The sequence below is a fragment of the Erythranthe guttata genome, chromosome 1 (genome assembly GCF_056151865.1).
Source record: "Erythranthe guttata isolate IM_541 chromosome 1, IM_541, whole genome shotgun sequence".
Lineage (NCBI taxonomy): Eukaryota > Viridiplantae > Streptophyta > Magnoliopsida > Lamiales > Phrymaceae > Erythranthe > Erythranthe guttata.
This window is the reverse complement of record NC_142533.1, coordinates 670,563-685,732: the sequence shown is the minus strand read 5'-3', so window position 1 is coordinate 685,732 and position 15,170 is coordinate 670,563. Positions and strand designations below refer to the sequence as shown.

The window sequence follows — 15,170 nt, the reverse complement described above, 5'->3', positions numbered from 1 at the left end:
AGAATATGGTATAATGTCTTTCGCCCTCTTATGTCTTATCTACGCCAATAATAATAATAATAATAATAATATTAGGTAAATTACGGTCACCCCTAAAGTAGACACGCCATAGGTTGGGTTGGACCCGGACCCGCCCCCGGATTTGGACCGCCCCGCCCCGGAACTGACCCGCACCCCTTGGGCCCGGACCCGAACCCGACTTTACATGGGTCGGTTTCGGGTCTTGATTTATTGGACCCGAAACCCGGCGGAGGACCCGAGGACCCGTCCGGTCCACCCGAAAAAAAAAACGTTCTTTTTTTAATTTTGAAAATGCAACGGCTATAAATCGGACTCAAATCATACCCGACTCGGACCCAGTTCGTAAATTCAATTTTTTAAAATTTTTTTTAGTTTCAACGACTAGAAACTCGGGTTCACTCGGACCCGATTCAATTTTTTTTTTCCAACTGTCAAGATTCAAAAAAAAAAATTCAAAAGACCGGTTTTGGACCGGAACCCGAACCCGACCCAGACACGGACCAGCCTCCACACGGGTCGGTGTCGGGTCCCCAAAAAGTAGGACCCAGACCCGGATCCGACCCGGCCCGTGGCCATGTCTGCCCTTAAGTATGGTCAAATTATGAAAAAACTTCTCGTGTTTGGATAATTATAACCACTTCCCTCAACTATAAATCTTCTTATATGTCCACTTTTGCGGTATCAAATTTAGTGGAATCTTCTAGATTATATGGAATATTCTTAATTTTGTACCCGTCTTATCTCATTCGATTTCCACATTTTGAAGTAAGATGATCAAAAGACGTGTTTTTTTACTTGTATATATTATATTGTGGTGCATCAGAAACTGCATTTTTTGCACAAAACGAGTACAAACTAGAGAACGTTCCACAAAATCTGGAAGATTATGTTAATTTGACACATAAGGGTGGACGTGTAAGAAAATTTATAGTTGAGGGGTGGTTGTAACTTGTAATTATCTAAACATGAAGGGTTTTTCGTAATTTGACCATACCTCAGGGTGGTAATACTTTAAACTTTGAAACTGAATGCAGGGTAAATTACTGCCACCCGAGATAAGATTAAACTACGAAAGAACTCCTTTTATTTGCGTAATTATAATCACCCCTCAACTATGAGCCTTGTTACAGGTTCACGGTCCACTCTTATGGTGTCAAATTCAACCTAATCTAGATTCCGTGAAATGTTCTCTAGTTTGTATTTTTTTTTATGCAAAAATGCAGTTTCTGATGCACGATAATATGATATTTACAAGTCCATAGACCCATCTTATGATCATCATGTTTCAAAATGTGGAACTCGAACATGATAAAACGAGTACAAATTGGAGAATATTCCACAAAATCTAGAAGATTCCTCTAAATTTAAAGCGTGGACGTATAAGAAAATTCTTAGTAGATGATGGTTGTAATTACCCAAACATGAGGTGTTTTTCGTAATTTGATCTTAAAGTGGCCGTAATTTACCCATCCAATATAGTGTGAAATAATATAATATGGAAGTATTACTGTTAAATTAATTGATTATTAATGTTAAGTCGGCCAGTTCGACTGAGTCTTAGGCCGTGTTTGGCTTTTGAAAAGAATCAGCAATTTGAGCTACTCCAATGGGAGGTGAACACGTCGATCATTTTTTTTTTGGAGTAAACGTCGATCATTTTCACCCAGCCCTATTTTATTACAGAAGCAGTTACCATTTCTTCTCCTATCCGATACTCACCAAAGACATGATTCTCGCCAAAACCCTCGATAAAACACTTTTAAACCGTTCTTCTATAGAATTTCTCCAAAATCTCCGTTTCTTCAATGGATTTCTCACATGAAGAAGATTGTTTCTCTTCTTCCATTCGGTGATTTTGAAAATTGGAGTCGGCTTGTTGAAGAATCTACGCGATGGAGGCTGCAGCTGGCTCTCGGATTCTTCCGCAATTGAATTTCAATCGAAGTTCCGCATCGTAAGCCTTTTTATTTGATTCTGAGTTTGTTTCAGTGTTTATGATGTGCGTTTGTTCATGTTTGTAAATGTACAATCTGATCGAGCGAACTTTTACATTTTATACATGGTGAAGATCTTGTTAAATCATTAGGTTTTCATGATTAATTTTTATTTTAATTAATGAAACCCTAATTTGTGGCATAATCCACGATCGGTATGCATTTTGCATATGGTAGGAGAGAGAAATAAGTTTGATTATCACTTTGTCCATTTCCAGGTTGCGCCATCAGACTATTAAATCTGAAGTTTCTTTGCCTGTGAATTCTGATACAAGTGAGATGAAAGATGGGGGATTATCTCTCAGACTTTCATCACAACAGAGGCAAACAAATTGTAGGGAGAACATTTTCCTCGGCTAGGGTATGCACGTTTCCTGAGGGAGATATCGACTCATATTCTCATACATCAAAGGAAAAGATAGGAGTGATGCTTTTGAATCTTGGAGGGCCTGATACTCTAAATGATGTTCAGCCTTTCTTGTTCAATTTTTTCGCAGATCCTGTACGATTTTTAAAACAATTTCTATCTTACTATTATTTTGTTTCGATAATTATGAGATTACTGATTTTGTTTAATGCCACGTCACAGGATATCATTCGCCTTCCGAGGTTTTTCCGGTTCCTTCAGCATCCTTTGGCACAATTAATCTCGGTATTGCGAGCTCCCAAGGGTAAAGAAGGCTATGCTGCCATTGGAGGAGGTTCACCTTTGCGCAAAATAACAGATGAGCAGGTATTGCACGCAATGAGTTTTAGTGTTTCTCCTGCTTGAGTATTTCTTCATATTTTTTAGGATGCTCGAAAATAATTTACTTCATCTTTTGCAGGCAAGTCTATGGCTGACTTAATTGAAAAGGAGTTACAGATATTCCCAAACCCAGAAGAGATGGGTGATATATTTTATTTGAGGTGTGACGCATTAATTTTTTCTTTTTTTTTTGAATTTATGTGGAGTTTTCACAATAGAATTAATAATGTTTTTTTCTTGTGGCATATTGTAGACCATGATACTCTTCAGTACTCATGGAGTTCCTGTCAGTTATGTTGAGGATGCAGGTGATCCATATAAAGACCAGATGGAAGATTGCATTTTCTTAATAATGCAAGAACTTAGATCTAGAGGAATTGGCAACAATCATACTTTGGCTTACCAGGTTCGTTATGGTTGTTGAATTCTACATTTTAGTGCATAACTTAGTTATGAATTATTTTTATTGGCCAACCCCTAGTGTCCAAATTCCATTATTATCGGTCTCTAGAGCCACCACCTCTCAAGGGAAATAACTTTGAACAACATAGGCTGCTTACTTTCATGGTATTGGTATTAACTATTAACCTCATGTACCAGAGGCGGGTAGGACCTGTGCAGTGGCTAAAGCCGTACGCCGATGAAGTTCTTGTTGAGCTTGGCCAACAAGGAGTGAAGTCTCTCTTGGCTGTTCCAGTGAGGTATCTCTCTCTCCAGCTCTCTCTGTTTTTGTGCTCTTTCCCGTCACTGTTTATGTTGCTTGAGGAAATTATATTTGGGGTGATGGAAGCCCATTATATACTAGTTGTCCATTATATACTAGTTCCCAGGATACTACATCCCAGAGTCAATAAAAAATATTTTTGTAAACCAGAGTTATATGATTGATGGTGAAAAGCTGGAGATGATGATAATGGAGAACGCGAATTATATATGTAAGAGCCATATTTTTAGTCTTTTAAATAAAGTGAGGGTGAAATGGAACAGATTCTACACCCCAGTTCCATCCTTTAGGTGGGATGGGTCATGCTAGGATGACCGATTTTGTGCTGGACAACTAGTATATAATGGGCTTCCATCACCCCAAGTATTCAGGGCATACGTTGGATAAAATAGCACATCCAAACTAATATCCCAAGTAAACGAGCCCCTGGTATTTGAGAAATTATATACTATCGTTTTCCTTTTATGAGATTTTAATTTTTAGTATTTAAACGTATATGAGATTTTTTAAAGAAAAACATATATTTAGTCTCTTCATTATGAATTTAATGAGGAGGTTGTAACCTTTTGTCATATAGAACAACTTTATTTTTATATATATTAAAAATAATACAAATGCTTAAACTTCAAAGTGAATGGGGCAGCTGAACTGAACTACAAAGATCGTTTTTCTAATATAATAACTAATCCTATATATGTCTATCTATACTTATATACAAACGCATGAACATGGTAGGTGGTTTTCTTCCCTTTTATGTATGACCTATTATATTTGTACACCCCTCAACCAATTGATAATATTAGGTAATTGTGCTTAACTGAAAATTTGTGAACTTCACAATGAGAAATTCCTTAAATTAATTTCATTGTTCTCTTGAACAGTTGGTAGTTAAATGTTGTCAATTAATTAAGTAAAATAATCATGAAGGCGAATGACTCTTTATGTTCTAACTTTTTCTTCACATTTCCTTTCTATCATAGCTTTTGAAATATGTTGATAAATAATATATTGTTATATTAAAATAGATATAAAGAGCATTTGAATGAAACATCACGTACCTATAGAAAGGACGTCCTCGCCTTTTAGCATTTCAGATGTCTAATGCAAAATAATTTATTTATTTTATCTGGCTATCTCATATTTTTCAGTTAGTTACTATATTTAGAGAATAAAGAAAATAAATTAATATGTCTTCAAATAGATACAACGATTCAAGAGTTTTTATGTTTTGGATAAGTTATATTTAGTAAAATCAATCTATATTTGAGATTTTATTTATTAGTCATAAGATATGTCACTTTTATAATTCTAAATCTTTTTATTTTCTTTCAATTACAATTCTAGAAATATTTTAAACATTTATTTGTAATAAAATAGATTCTTGGAGCTTTTGCAATAAAATATCATTGTTTAATCTTATTATTTAAAAATTGTTCCCCATTTTCTCTAAATCTGATTTAGAAGACAATCTTCATAAGTTGAATTTGCTTTCTTTATTCAAGTAAACATGAATTATATCTCATTAATATTTTGTGCATTTAAAATCTATATTTTTAATTATTATGTGTTGGTTTCTCAAATCAAAATTATTATATTCTCGTTAATGAAGATGATAAATTTAAATTTAGGTCTCGGTTATCTTTTCAAAAAGGGGTAAAGTGGAGTTAGATGTGGTAAATTCATGGTGGTATTTTTGTCCTATAACGCTTGGGTATTAATCAAAATCATACATAGTAAACAGCATAATCTACATTCTACAAATAATAATATTTATCATCAATACCTCCTCTACATCTCATAGACTCGTACCAAAAAGTAAACGACCTCTAAAAGGCACGAGTCTTCTGTTCTTACCGATTTACTATGACAAGGCGTCGATGAAACGTATAGACTTCTAGATATATGTGAGCTTCCATGTTTTGTATCTAATAAATGGTCTTATACTTTCAGTTTTGTGAGTGGGCACGTAGAAACTCTTGAAGATATCGATATGGAGTACAGAGAACTGGCTCTTGAATCCGGGTATTGTTAATTGGAGTCGTGTTCCTGCTCTGAACTGTAAGTCGTCATTCATTACTGATCTAGCTGATGTAGTGATTGAAGCCCTTCCTTCAGCTATGGAAATAACAACCACAGCTGAAGCTGAAAGTGATATTTTGCAATATGCTATCAAAATGTGCGTTGGTTCTATATTAGCCTACATTTTTGCTTTTTTCACCAAAAGACTTGTCCACATTCAGGTATTTCTTTTCATAGATACCACAGATTTAGCTTTGGAAGTGCGCCCTTTGCTATTTGAAATAGGTGCACCTTTTTTTACATGCTTACCCTCGTTTTCTGATCGCAAAAAACATAGCAGGTGTACTGATCTATGCTCCCTATCCATTTTCTTTTGATGGGTTTGTATGAGGCTAAAAAGAGTGTGGTGAAGTATGAGACAGTAGAACATGCTGTGATTAACTATGTGCAGTTGTTTTTTAGATTGGATAGATAGTATGAGTGATTCTTATACTTAAAAAATTATCCTCATGTTTCGATTCAATAGATTAGATAGATAGCAAAGGATGATCGACTGATCGAAACCCCGATATTGAGGCTTTCAATTTGTTATTATGCTGAACAACTTATCACCAAAAGTCTAGCCCGCATTCAGGAATGAGACTTTTATGTTGCGATGAACTCTAGTGTTCCTATTTTGTATTATCTTTTTCTCTGTCTTACCCCTTTCTTGATATAGTTGTTTTCAAACTGGAGAGAGAGTGGATGATAATCGTGTAAAGGGACTTTTATGTTGTGATGAACTGTAGTGGTTCTATTTGTGTTATTTTATTTTATGGTAAAGGGATTTTTATGCTGTGATGAACTGTAGTGGTTGTGTTATTTATTCCTATGCTTTTCCTCTTTGTTGAGGTAGTTGTTTTTAAGACTATAGAGGATAATCATGTAAAGGGACTCTTATGTTGTGATGGACTTTGGTGGTTCTATTTGGTGTTCTTTTTCCTTGTGATTTTCCCCTTTCTTGATATACTTGTTTACTGGAGAGAGTGAAGTTGTTTTTCTATGATTTTTTTTCCATTCTTGATTGACAAATGTTAGGTCGTTTTGGAATTTCAAATATTCTGCAGTCAGAAAATAAAATGTATTAATTACACAATAAATACAGTGGAAAAACATAAACACACAGTAAACACGCAGGAAACTGTGACACTACAACACCCTAAAACACACGCAGTAAAAAAATCAAACACACTGCATAAACACATAGTACACACACTACTATCAAAACGCAGTAAAAAAATCACATAAAAAACACAGTACACCATAAACACAGTGCACACAGTACACCGTAAACATGCAGTGCACACAGTACACCGTAAACACGCAGTGCCCACAGTACACCATAAACATGCAGTAAAATTTATTAAATATAAAAACAGTACACCATAAACACGCACTACACACAGTACACCGTAAACACGCAGTAAAAAAAATCAAATAAAAAAACAGTTTACACAATAAACACGCAGTACACACAGTACACCATAAACACGCAGTAAAAAAAATCAAATAAAAAACACAGTACACCATAAACACGCAGTACACACAGTACACCATAAACACGCAGTGCACAGTACACCATAAACACGCGGTAAAAAAAATCAAATAAAAAAACACAGTACACCATAAACACGCAGTACACACAGTACACACATTACACCATAAACACGCAGTAAAAAAAATCAAATAAAAAAACACAGTACACCATAAACACGCAGTGCACACAGTACACCATAAACACGCAGTAAAAAAATCAAATAAAAAAACACAGTACACCATAAACACGCAGTTCACACAGTACACCATAAACACGCAGTAAAAAAATCAAATAAAAAAACACAGTACACCATAAACACGGAGCACACACAGTACACAATAAACACGCAGTTACAAAAATCAAATAAAAAACACAGTACACCATTAACATGCAGTACACAGTAAAAAAAATACCATGAAAAAACACAACACCAAAAACACGCAGTAGAAAAAATCAAATAACAAAACACAGTACACCATAAACACAAAATAAGAAAATCACATGAAAAAACACACTGAACCATTAAACACACAGTACAACGTAAACATTGTAAATAATAATCACTACACCCAGAACAAATAGTGCAGCACACTGCACCCAAATAAACACAACACACTATAGTACATGGAAAAACAAATACGAGCCCGGGAATTCTTAAAACAGAAGAAAATCTGTGAGGCCAAAACTAAATAGCAGAACATAATCTGAAGACATAACAGAATAGAAACATGCCAAAGTCCAATGTCCGAATTACAGAAGTCCAATGTCCAAATTACAAAAGTCCAATGTCCGAATTACAAAGTCCATTGTCCGAATAGCAGACCTCAATTACCTAAAACATCTATTAAAAGTAACAATACATTAGTAGCAGAAATCGATCGATCAACTGATTGTAAAAAAAAAATTAACTAGGAGGTGAGGCTTTGGCAGCCCCAGAGGGGTGGGCTGCTTGAGGTGCAGTCACATCATGGGTAGCAGCACCACTGCGTGCATTGCCATCAGAGGAGTAAGCTGGAGGCTGGGAATACGCACCTCCATAAGCATTGCTGTATGGTGGGGGCGCATACCCCCCTGCAGGTGGGGCCCCATACCCTGTCTGAGATGCTGCGGCATAAGCTGATGAAGGAGGTCTCTGTGCACTCGAATCTGAGCTAGGTGGATACTGAGCATACTGAGCCCCAGGTGACTGCTGTGGCTGTGCGTAAGTCGGCTGAGTGCCCGGATTTTGGGCCTGAGGTGTTCCATAACTTGCGTAACTAGGTGGTGCTTGTGTTCCATAAGCACCCTGTGAAGATCCATAACCTGGTTGGCTAGAAGTTTGATGTGGATAGTTATGATTGTACGACTGTCCAGGTGGCGTCGTTTGATTGGTTTCACCCTGTGTTTGTGCATCAGGTGTTGGGTTAGGAGCATTGGCGTAAGTAGAGTTACTATATCCTTGTTGGTCATATCCTGATTGCGCTTGATACCCACCACCATAGCCATCTTGGCCATAACCTTGTCCGTAACCTTGACCGTACCCATAATTATTAGAGCCATCGGTTGGGGCTCCTTGAGTTTGCTGCTGCTGCTGGTTGTAATAATCATAGCCACCTCCTTGAGCGGCTCCTTGATTTTGAGGAGGAGCAGTTGATTGATCCCAACCAGTAGTGGGTTGAGGAGGATAACCAGAGTAAGGTGGTTGGTTATATTGTGGTGGGCCAGGGTACGCGCCAGGCTGGACATAGCCATAACCAGAACCAGGTTGCTGCTGATTTTGTGTCCAGTTAGTTGGAGCTCGAGCTTGATAACCTTGCTGAGAATATCCTCCAGACATTGAATTGTTGTTTCTCATACGATTCTGCACAAAATTGTTTATCACAAATGAACCTTGAACTAAACCACCATATCTACACTGACAGTTAATATTTTCATGAAGCGAAGCATTTTTTTACCAAACAAAGCCAAGATAGATATCAACTAACAGAAAAGTATCAGGTAAAGATAAATCATCAAATATAATCCTCAGCAAATTTACTCATAGCACAGTTGCATGAAGACAAAAGTTAGTGCCTACATACCGTACTTGTTGGGTCGTATTATTCGATTACTCCTGCAGAAGCCCATCCTCTCTCCCTATTCGAAGTGAATGGGTACAAAAGAATAGGCAACATACTATTTATAGCATACAAAACAGGACTACAGATCCATTTGCAAAAGCAAAAGTATATGCAAGGGCACTTGATTTAACAACTATAGGCTTCACCATAAACTTACTGGGAGAGGCAATTGCAGGCAAAATATCCGAGTAGATTGTAACATTGGGAGCTGAAAAATCTGGCTCATATTCTCATCTATGAGCATCCAAAATGCAACACTAGAAGATCACGAAGTCACAAACTTATCGAGGAAAAAAAGTTGCCAAAACATAATAATGTAGAAATTACTATTTCGCCAGTAGATTCTAAAGTGCAAACAACACAAAGGCTTTAGGTGGGTACAAAATAATTGAACAAAGAAGCCAGCTCAAAAATACCAAGAGATTATTAAATTTCAGGTTTGCAACCTGCCATTTCTCAACCGTTGATACAAGGCAAATTAAATTGTAAAATAGTTAAATTCCATGACCGCTTAGATTTGAAAAAGGTGTCTTAGTCCCATGATTATGTCACAAAAAAATAAAATTAATGGAAAACGACATATGTCAGAGGGAGAACATGTTCAGTACACTCGATTGAAGTCAACAAAAACTTGCCTGCAAGTCAAGTATAACAACAAATGTTATATAACCAGATAATCAGTCGAGGAAACACCAACTTGAAATAAGCCATGTTGATGTTACCAATTGTCCAACATTTTCTAACCCCTACAACATCCCCATTTAGAGCACCATGTATTGAGCAAACATATACAGATAAGAGGCCAAAATCCTGAACATTAATCCCTTATTCACTTGACTTAGTCTAATTGTTTACTTTCAGATATATCTTCAACACTATAAGAAACATCAAAGGTTGCTTAATTACCTCAATGGAGAGGATCCACGCAATACCTGCCTCACAATAACCACATATCCAATAGTCCAATAAATCAAAAGGATATAGGTAACGTCCTTAAATACCGATCCGGATTCCTTATAATCACTAACTAGCGAAGGTAATATGTTAGGAATTGAACTACTGTGAAAATGTACAGGAAAGAAGCAAAGGCAGAACTCTTCCATCCAGGGATCATTTTGACATGTCTCTCTATTCACTAATGGCAAATAGGGCAAGTACGCAGATATACAAAATGGCAGATAGGGCAAGTACGCAGACATACAAAACGGCAAAACATCACATAAAATTTAGAAGGAAATATTACATCAATATGGCTGGGGACAGAGGGAACTTCATAAATCATCTGTTTAAAGGTAAGTACAAATAAAATGACACTTGGTGCAACAAAAGTAGCAAAAGACATAAAAAATAAAAAATAATATAAATCTGTTGCATTGTTTCAAAAAAACCTTTCGAGTATAAATTATCTCATAAAATACAAAAAATAAGATTATTTCTTGTAACTTGTTAATGTCAGGAAATCTGCCAAATTTGACTTGAATCTTTTAAAAATTTGAAGTAGACTAGGGAGAAACTCAATTTGGAGAATACAATAACAGTCATAGAGTCCAGATAAAGCATTAATTTACTCTGGAATATTAAGTCCAAAAAATTCTATTAATAATTAACCGACAGTGAACAAGAGCCTTCCAACATAATTTTTTTTTTTCAAATGCAAGCAAATAACCAGCTTCTGAAACAACACTAAAGCAGCATAAATGAACAAGTGAGCAACAACCATTAAACAAACCTCACTGGTAACTTCTTCGACCAACAATTTAGCAGCTTCAATTTGTTCACTGCTGCCATCAATTTGTACAGTCCTCTCTAGTGAATTATCACCAGGTGGCAAGTGCAGAGGTATGACCTGTAATATTTGAGAAAAGTAAATTTGTCATACACTTCCATTAAGTAGGATGAAACAGCGTATGACTACTTACAATACAAAGACTAGCAATGCTCTATAAATACATGATGCAATATATTCAAATACCACACTGGCTTACCTGAATACGAGCCCCAGTTGTTGCTTGCATACTTTTAATAGTTTCACCCCCTTTGCCAATAACAAGTCCCACCTGAAAAAGTGTCGTGAACTTTAGGGAAAACGTGTAGATAAATAACCATCACATAAGACAGAGACTGCATAGTATATACCTTATTGTTGGGGACCTTCATCACAAACTGCTCTGCTCCAAATGGTTGCCCAGTCGACCGTCGAGAACCTACGCTAGAACCACCTGACTCAGCCTGTCGCGATAAACATGCAAATTGTGAACACGAGAACATATCAAGTTAAATATTTATTAGATCCATATAACTTGCAAAGTTCTCAGGAACTTTCAACACCAGAGAACTGACCAGAAATCTATTTATTATCAATGTGAATGTAAAAAGTATAAAGTAAAATGTTATAAGAATCCAAATAATAAACAGAAAGTAAAAAGTAAGCAGCATACAAGTAATGAGTATTGAATAGCATGTCCCTGTATGCAGTACCTCAGAAAGAACATCACTGATCAATTGCTCTGCCTTCGCTATTTGATCTGGAGTCCCCGTGAGCTCAACCCCCCTACTAGTAGAATTAGGATCCGAATCCATGTCTCTAGTTACTTGAATCTTTGCACCTGACTGCAATTGAAGGTATTTGATAGTTTCACCACCTTTGCCAATAATTACACCAACCCTTCCATTTGGTATCTCAATTCTTTTATTTGGACCTGGATAACCATAAGATGCACTCTGCGGTGGAGTGCTAAGACCCAAACCCAAATGCTTCTGACCGATACCTAAATCGAAAAAAATAATATAAAATGTAAGAAACCAAGTCTGACTTAATTAAACCACATATACTCGGATAATAACAGAACAGTAAACATGTGCATATAAATTCCAAACTTTTCGCATAAAAAACACAATCTAAAATTTGATACAAAAGAGAGTCTATAAAACCTATAAACTCAGATGTAAATGGCCAAATCCCGCTTTATAGACAAGGCGCAAAATAAATTCATGATAAGATATTCAATTGATTACGCCTAAATAAATTGGGACTCCACAATCAGCAATCAACCACTGAAACATAAACTAGGGTAAAATATTTTTAGGCATTATGTATATATACAAGCTTGTGCGCACAAGACAAAATTTAAAATCATAGAGATGCATAAAATTGTACAAATACATAATCAGTCCGACTGCGGGTGAATGTGGAGATGCTAGATGTATGAACCAACACAGAAATGTAGGGTTTGAGTGAAGCGAAGAAGATAACTGTAAAAAAATTCGAAAATACCACAAGAAAGACTAACCTGCATCGATAGCATCGAATCCCCCGCCAAAACCACCTCCGTTTTCACCTCTGGCTCTTTTGGACGGATCTGCGTCATTCAGAAGCCTCGCAGCGATCTCCTGCGCCTTCTGTTTAGCCAGTTCTATCTCGCTCATAGGAGGCGGAACGTTTTTGTACGACGGTGGAGGCGCCGCGGAGTCGGGAGCCGACGAAAAGCCCGTCGCGCGACGCGCCACCGGCGGCGGAGAATCCTCGTACTTGCGCTTGTTCTGCTCGCCTCCTGAGGATGCGTAGACCGCTTCCTCTGCCATTAACGCGAATCGAAAGTGGAGATACAGGAAAACGCGAGTAAGAATTTCGGAGCGAGGGAGAGGGTTTCAAAACCCTAGATTGGGGAAAGAGAGATAACGAAGGGGGTGAAATGAACCTTTACGGAGGTCCTTGGCTCCTTGCAAACTTTCAAGGGCTAAAAAGTAATATCTGATAATCTAAAAGCGTACTGCCGAAAACGCGATTTAGAGAAAAACCGACTAATTACACCGCCAATTAAGAAAAGGACGAAATTAGCCCACCTCATCCAAATTTTCCCCTTACACCTTTTTACCATAAATACCCTCCTCTCGCAAATCACCGATCCGAATGAAATAAAAAAAATAGGAGAAAAAAAGAAAGAGTAGCGAAAAATGGCTCAGCTAGCTAGGAACGCCGGCCGCATACTCTCCAATACGACGCCGTATCACCACCGCTCCGCCCTTGCCTCAATCCACACCACCCTCCCTTCCCTCGCCGCATCTTCCTCCTCCGCCCCCACTCCGTACGCGTCAGCCCCTCCTCCGTCGACCTCCTCCCCCGCCGGCTTATCCAAGGGGGCGGAGTACGTGATCTCGAAGGTCGATGACCTCATGAATTGGGCCCGCAGAGGCTCAATCTGGCCCATGACTTTTGGATTGGCCTGCTGCGCGGTGGAGATGATGCACACCGGTGCCGCACGGTACGATTTGGATCGGTTTGGGATCATTTTCAGGCCCAGCCCTAGGCAGTCGGATTGCATGATTGTTGCTGGTACTCTCACCAATAAGATGGCCCCTGCCCTCCGCAAGTGAGTTTTTTTTTTTTTTTTTTTTTTTTTTTAGGGATTCCACTTTTAATTTGGTTCTTGTGATATGTATGAATATGACTTAGATGTGTAATTTGCTGACCTAGGATTTGGAATTAATTCATTTGCTGCTTACCTGCTCTGTGATTGCAATTTTAGGGGGTTTTTTTTGTGAATTCCCCTTGCAGCGTTTGTGGAAATACTATTCATTTTTGTTATTCAGTTCTTCTAAATTGGTGGTAGCTAAAGTAATTCTGAAAGAAAGCTAAGTCATTTTTATACTAATGAACAGAGTTCGGAATACGAACGTGATCGATAAAAAACCTCCTTAAATAAATGGTTAATCTACTGATAAATAATCGATATGCCTGCTATATTGATCTCCACTTTATGTGTGGAAATGTAATGGTGCAATCTCTATTTATGATTTACAAACTGCTTGGAATATTTCTAGAAATTGCAGAACATGTGTGCCGATACTCTGTTGTGAGGTGTCGTGCTTCGTCCATCCTTTTGCAGTATCTTTTCTTGCTTCTTCACCCTGCTTCAGGTGGTCGGTGTTTTATATGTTGACCTTTAGCTGTGCGTTCATTTTATGGATTTTACGATAAAAATAATACCATTCCAAGCTGCGGGTTTATTTCTGGAAACATATATCAGTAGATGGATATGCAATAGCAAACGCCGAACCCAAAAAATTGGTTAAACACTGGTCCCGTGTGTGTTCAAGTCAAGTTATTCGTTGCTGTATTCTTGTATTACCGAACTAGCTTTTGATATTGGTTGGCAATGACGCTAAAGTAGTCCAAACTTTTCCATGCGGATTAGATTTTATCCGTTCGGGTGAAGGAATTGCAATTTCGTTAAGCCTTTCGAGTTTATATACGTTACTCTGCAATTTGTGTTCAACTTTAGAAATAATTTTATGTGTTTCTTGGCAGAGTGTACGACCAAATGCCCGAGCCAAGGTGGGTTATATCCATGGGAAGCTGCGCGAATGGTGGCGGTTATTACCACTACTCGTATTCAGTCGTACGAGGTTGTGACAGGATTGTTCCAGTAGACATCTATGTTCCAGGTTGTCCACCTACTGCTGAGGCCCTTCTCTATGGACTTCTCCAACTGCAGAAGAAGATCAATAGGCGCAAGGATTTCCTCCATTGGTGGACCAAGTAAAAGGATTTGGTTTCGCAGATTTCGCTGTGTGTTTGTGGAAAATAATCGAACTGGTTGTAGCTTTTTTTTTTCCGACTGTATTTGCTAAGGAAACGGAGAGATGTATTTGGATCGTATCGTAACTTGTTTGTTTTTTACTTTCCGTTGATCGTAATCTTCGAAGGCTTGTCTTATGGTTAATGTTTGTATTTCCCATTCAATAAAGAATACATGGTGTCTGTGTGCCTTCTTTATAAGGGGCTTATTAAAGTATTGAACAGTATTCAATATTAATATTGGAGAAAGTCCATCTTCGTTTTGGGATTTTAATTTTAATTTTAATTTTTTTTTAATTAGATTACTGTTTTGTTTTAGTATATTTGTGTCTGTCGGCTTCCATATATATGTATAATGTATGTATCTCTTTGCGTATCCGGGAGTGTGAGAAAAAAAACCCGGTCGGATCA

General features: G+C 37.5%; 3 protein-coding genes across 3 annotated transcripts; 2 read left to right on the top strand and 1 right to left on the bottom strand.

Annotated features, from left to right (window-relative positions):
- The first annotated feature begins 1,585 nt into the window (after nt 1-1,585).
- On the top strand, nt 1,586-5,870 carry LOC105977029 (ferrochelatase-1, chloroplastic). The gene is given in 9 exon segments (XM_088820257.1): nt 1,586-2,009; nt 2,247-2,517; nt 2,605-2,748; nt 2,848-2,903; nt 3,019-3,169; nt 3,364-3,464; nt 5,438-5,507; nt 5,509-5,694; nt 5,696-5,870. Coding segments are annotated over 8 exon segments (972 nt in total). The 5' UTR covers nt 1,586-2,009; nt 2,247-2,301; the 3' UTR covers nt 5,744-5,870.
- Nucleotides 5,871-7,772: 1,902 nt separating this feature from the next.
- On the bottom strand, nt 7,773-12,956 carry LOC105977123 (uncharacterized). Its single transcript, XM_013002396.2, has 6 exons — nt 12,472-12,956; nt 11,660-11,949; nt 11,318-11,410; nt 11,167-11,238; nt 10,911-11,027; nt 7,773-8,922 (listed from the first exon to the last, which is right to left on the bottom strand). Exons 1-6 carry the CDS (start codon nt 12,761-12,763, stop codon nt 7,987-7,989), a joined length of 1,800 nt encoding a protein of 599 aa, XP_012857850.2. The 5' UTR covers nt 12,764-12,956; the 3' UTR covers nt 7,773-7,986.
- On the top strand, nt 12,927-15,033 carry LOC105977124 (NADH-ubiquinone oxidoreductase 20 kDa subunit). Its single transcript, XM_013002397.2, has 2 exons — nt 12,927-13,551; nt 14,490-15,033. Exons 1-2 carry the CDS (start codon nt 13,136-13,138, stop codon nt 14,722-14,724), a joined length of 651 nt encoding a protein of 216 aa, XP_012857851.1. The 5' UTR covers nt 12,927-13,135; the 3' UTR covers nt 14,725-15,033.
- Nucleotides 15,034-15,170: the final 137 nt, after the last annotated feature.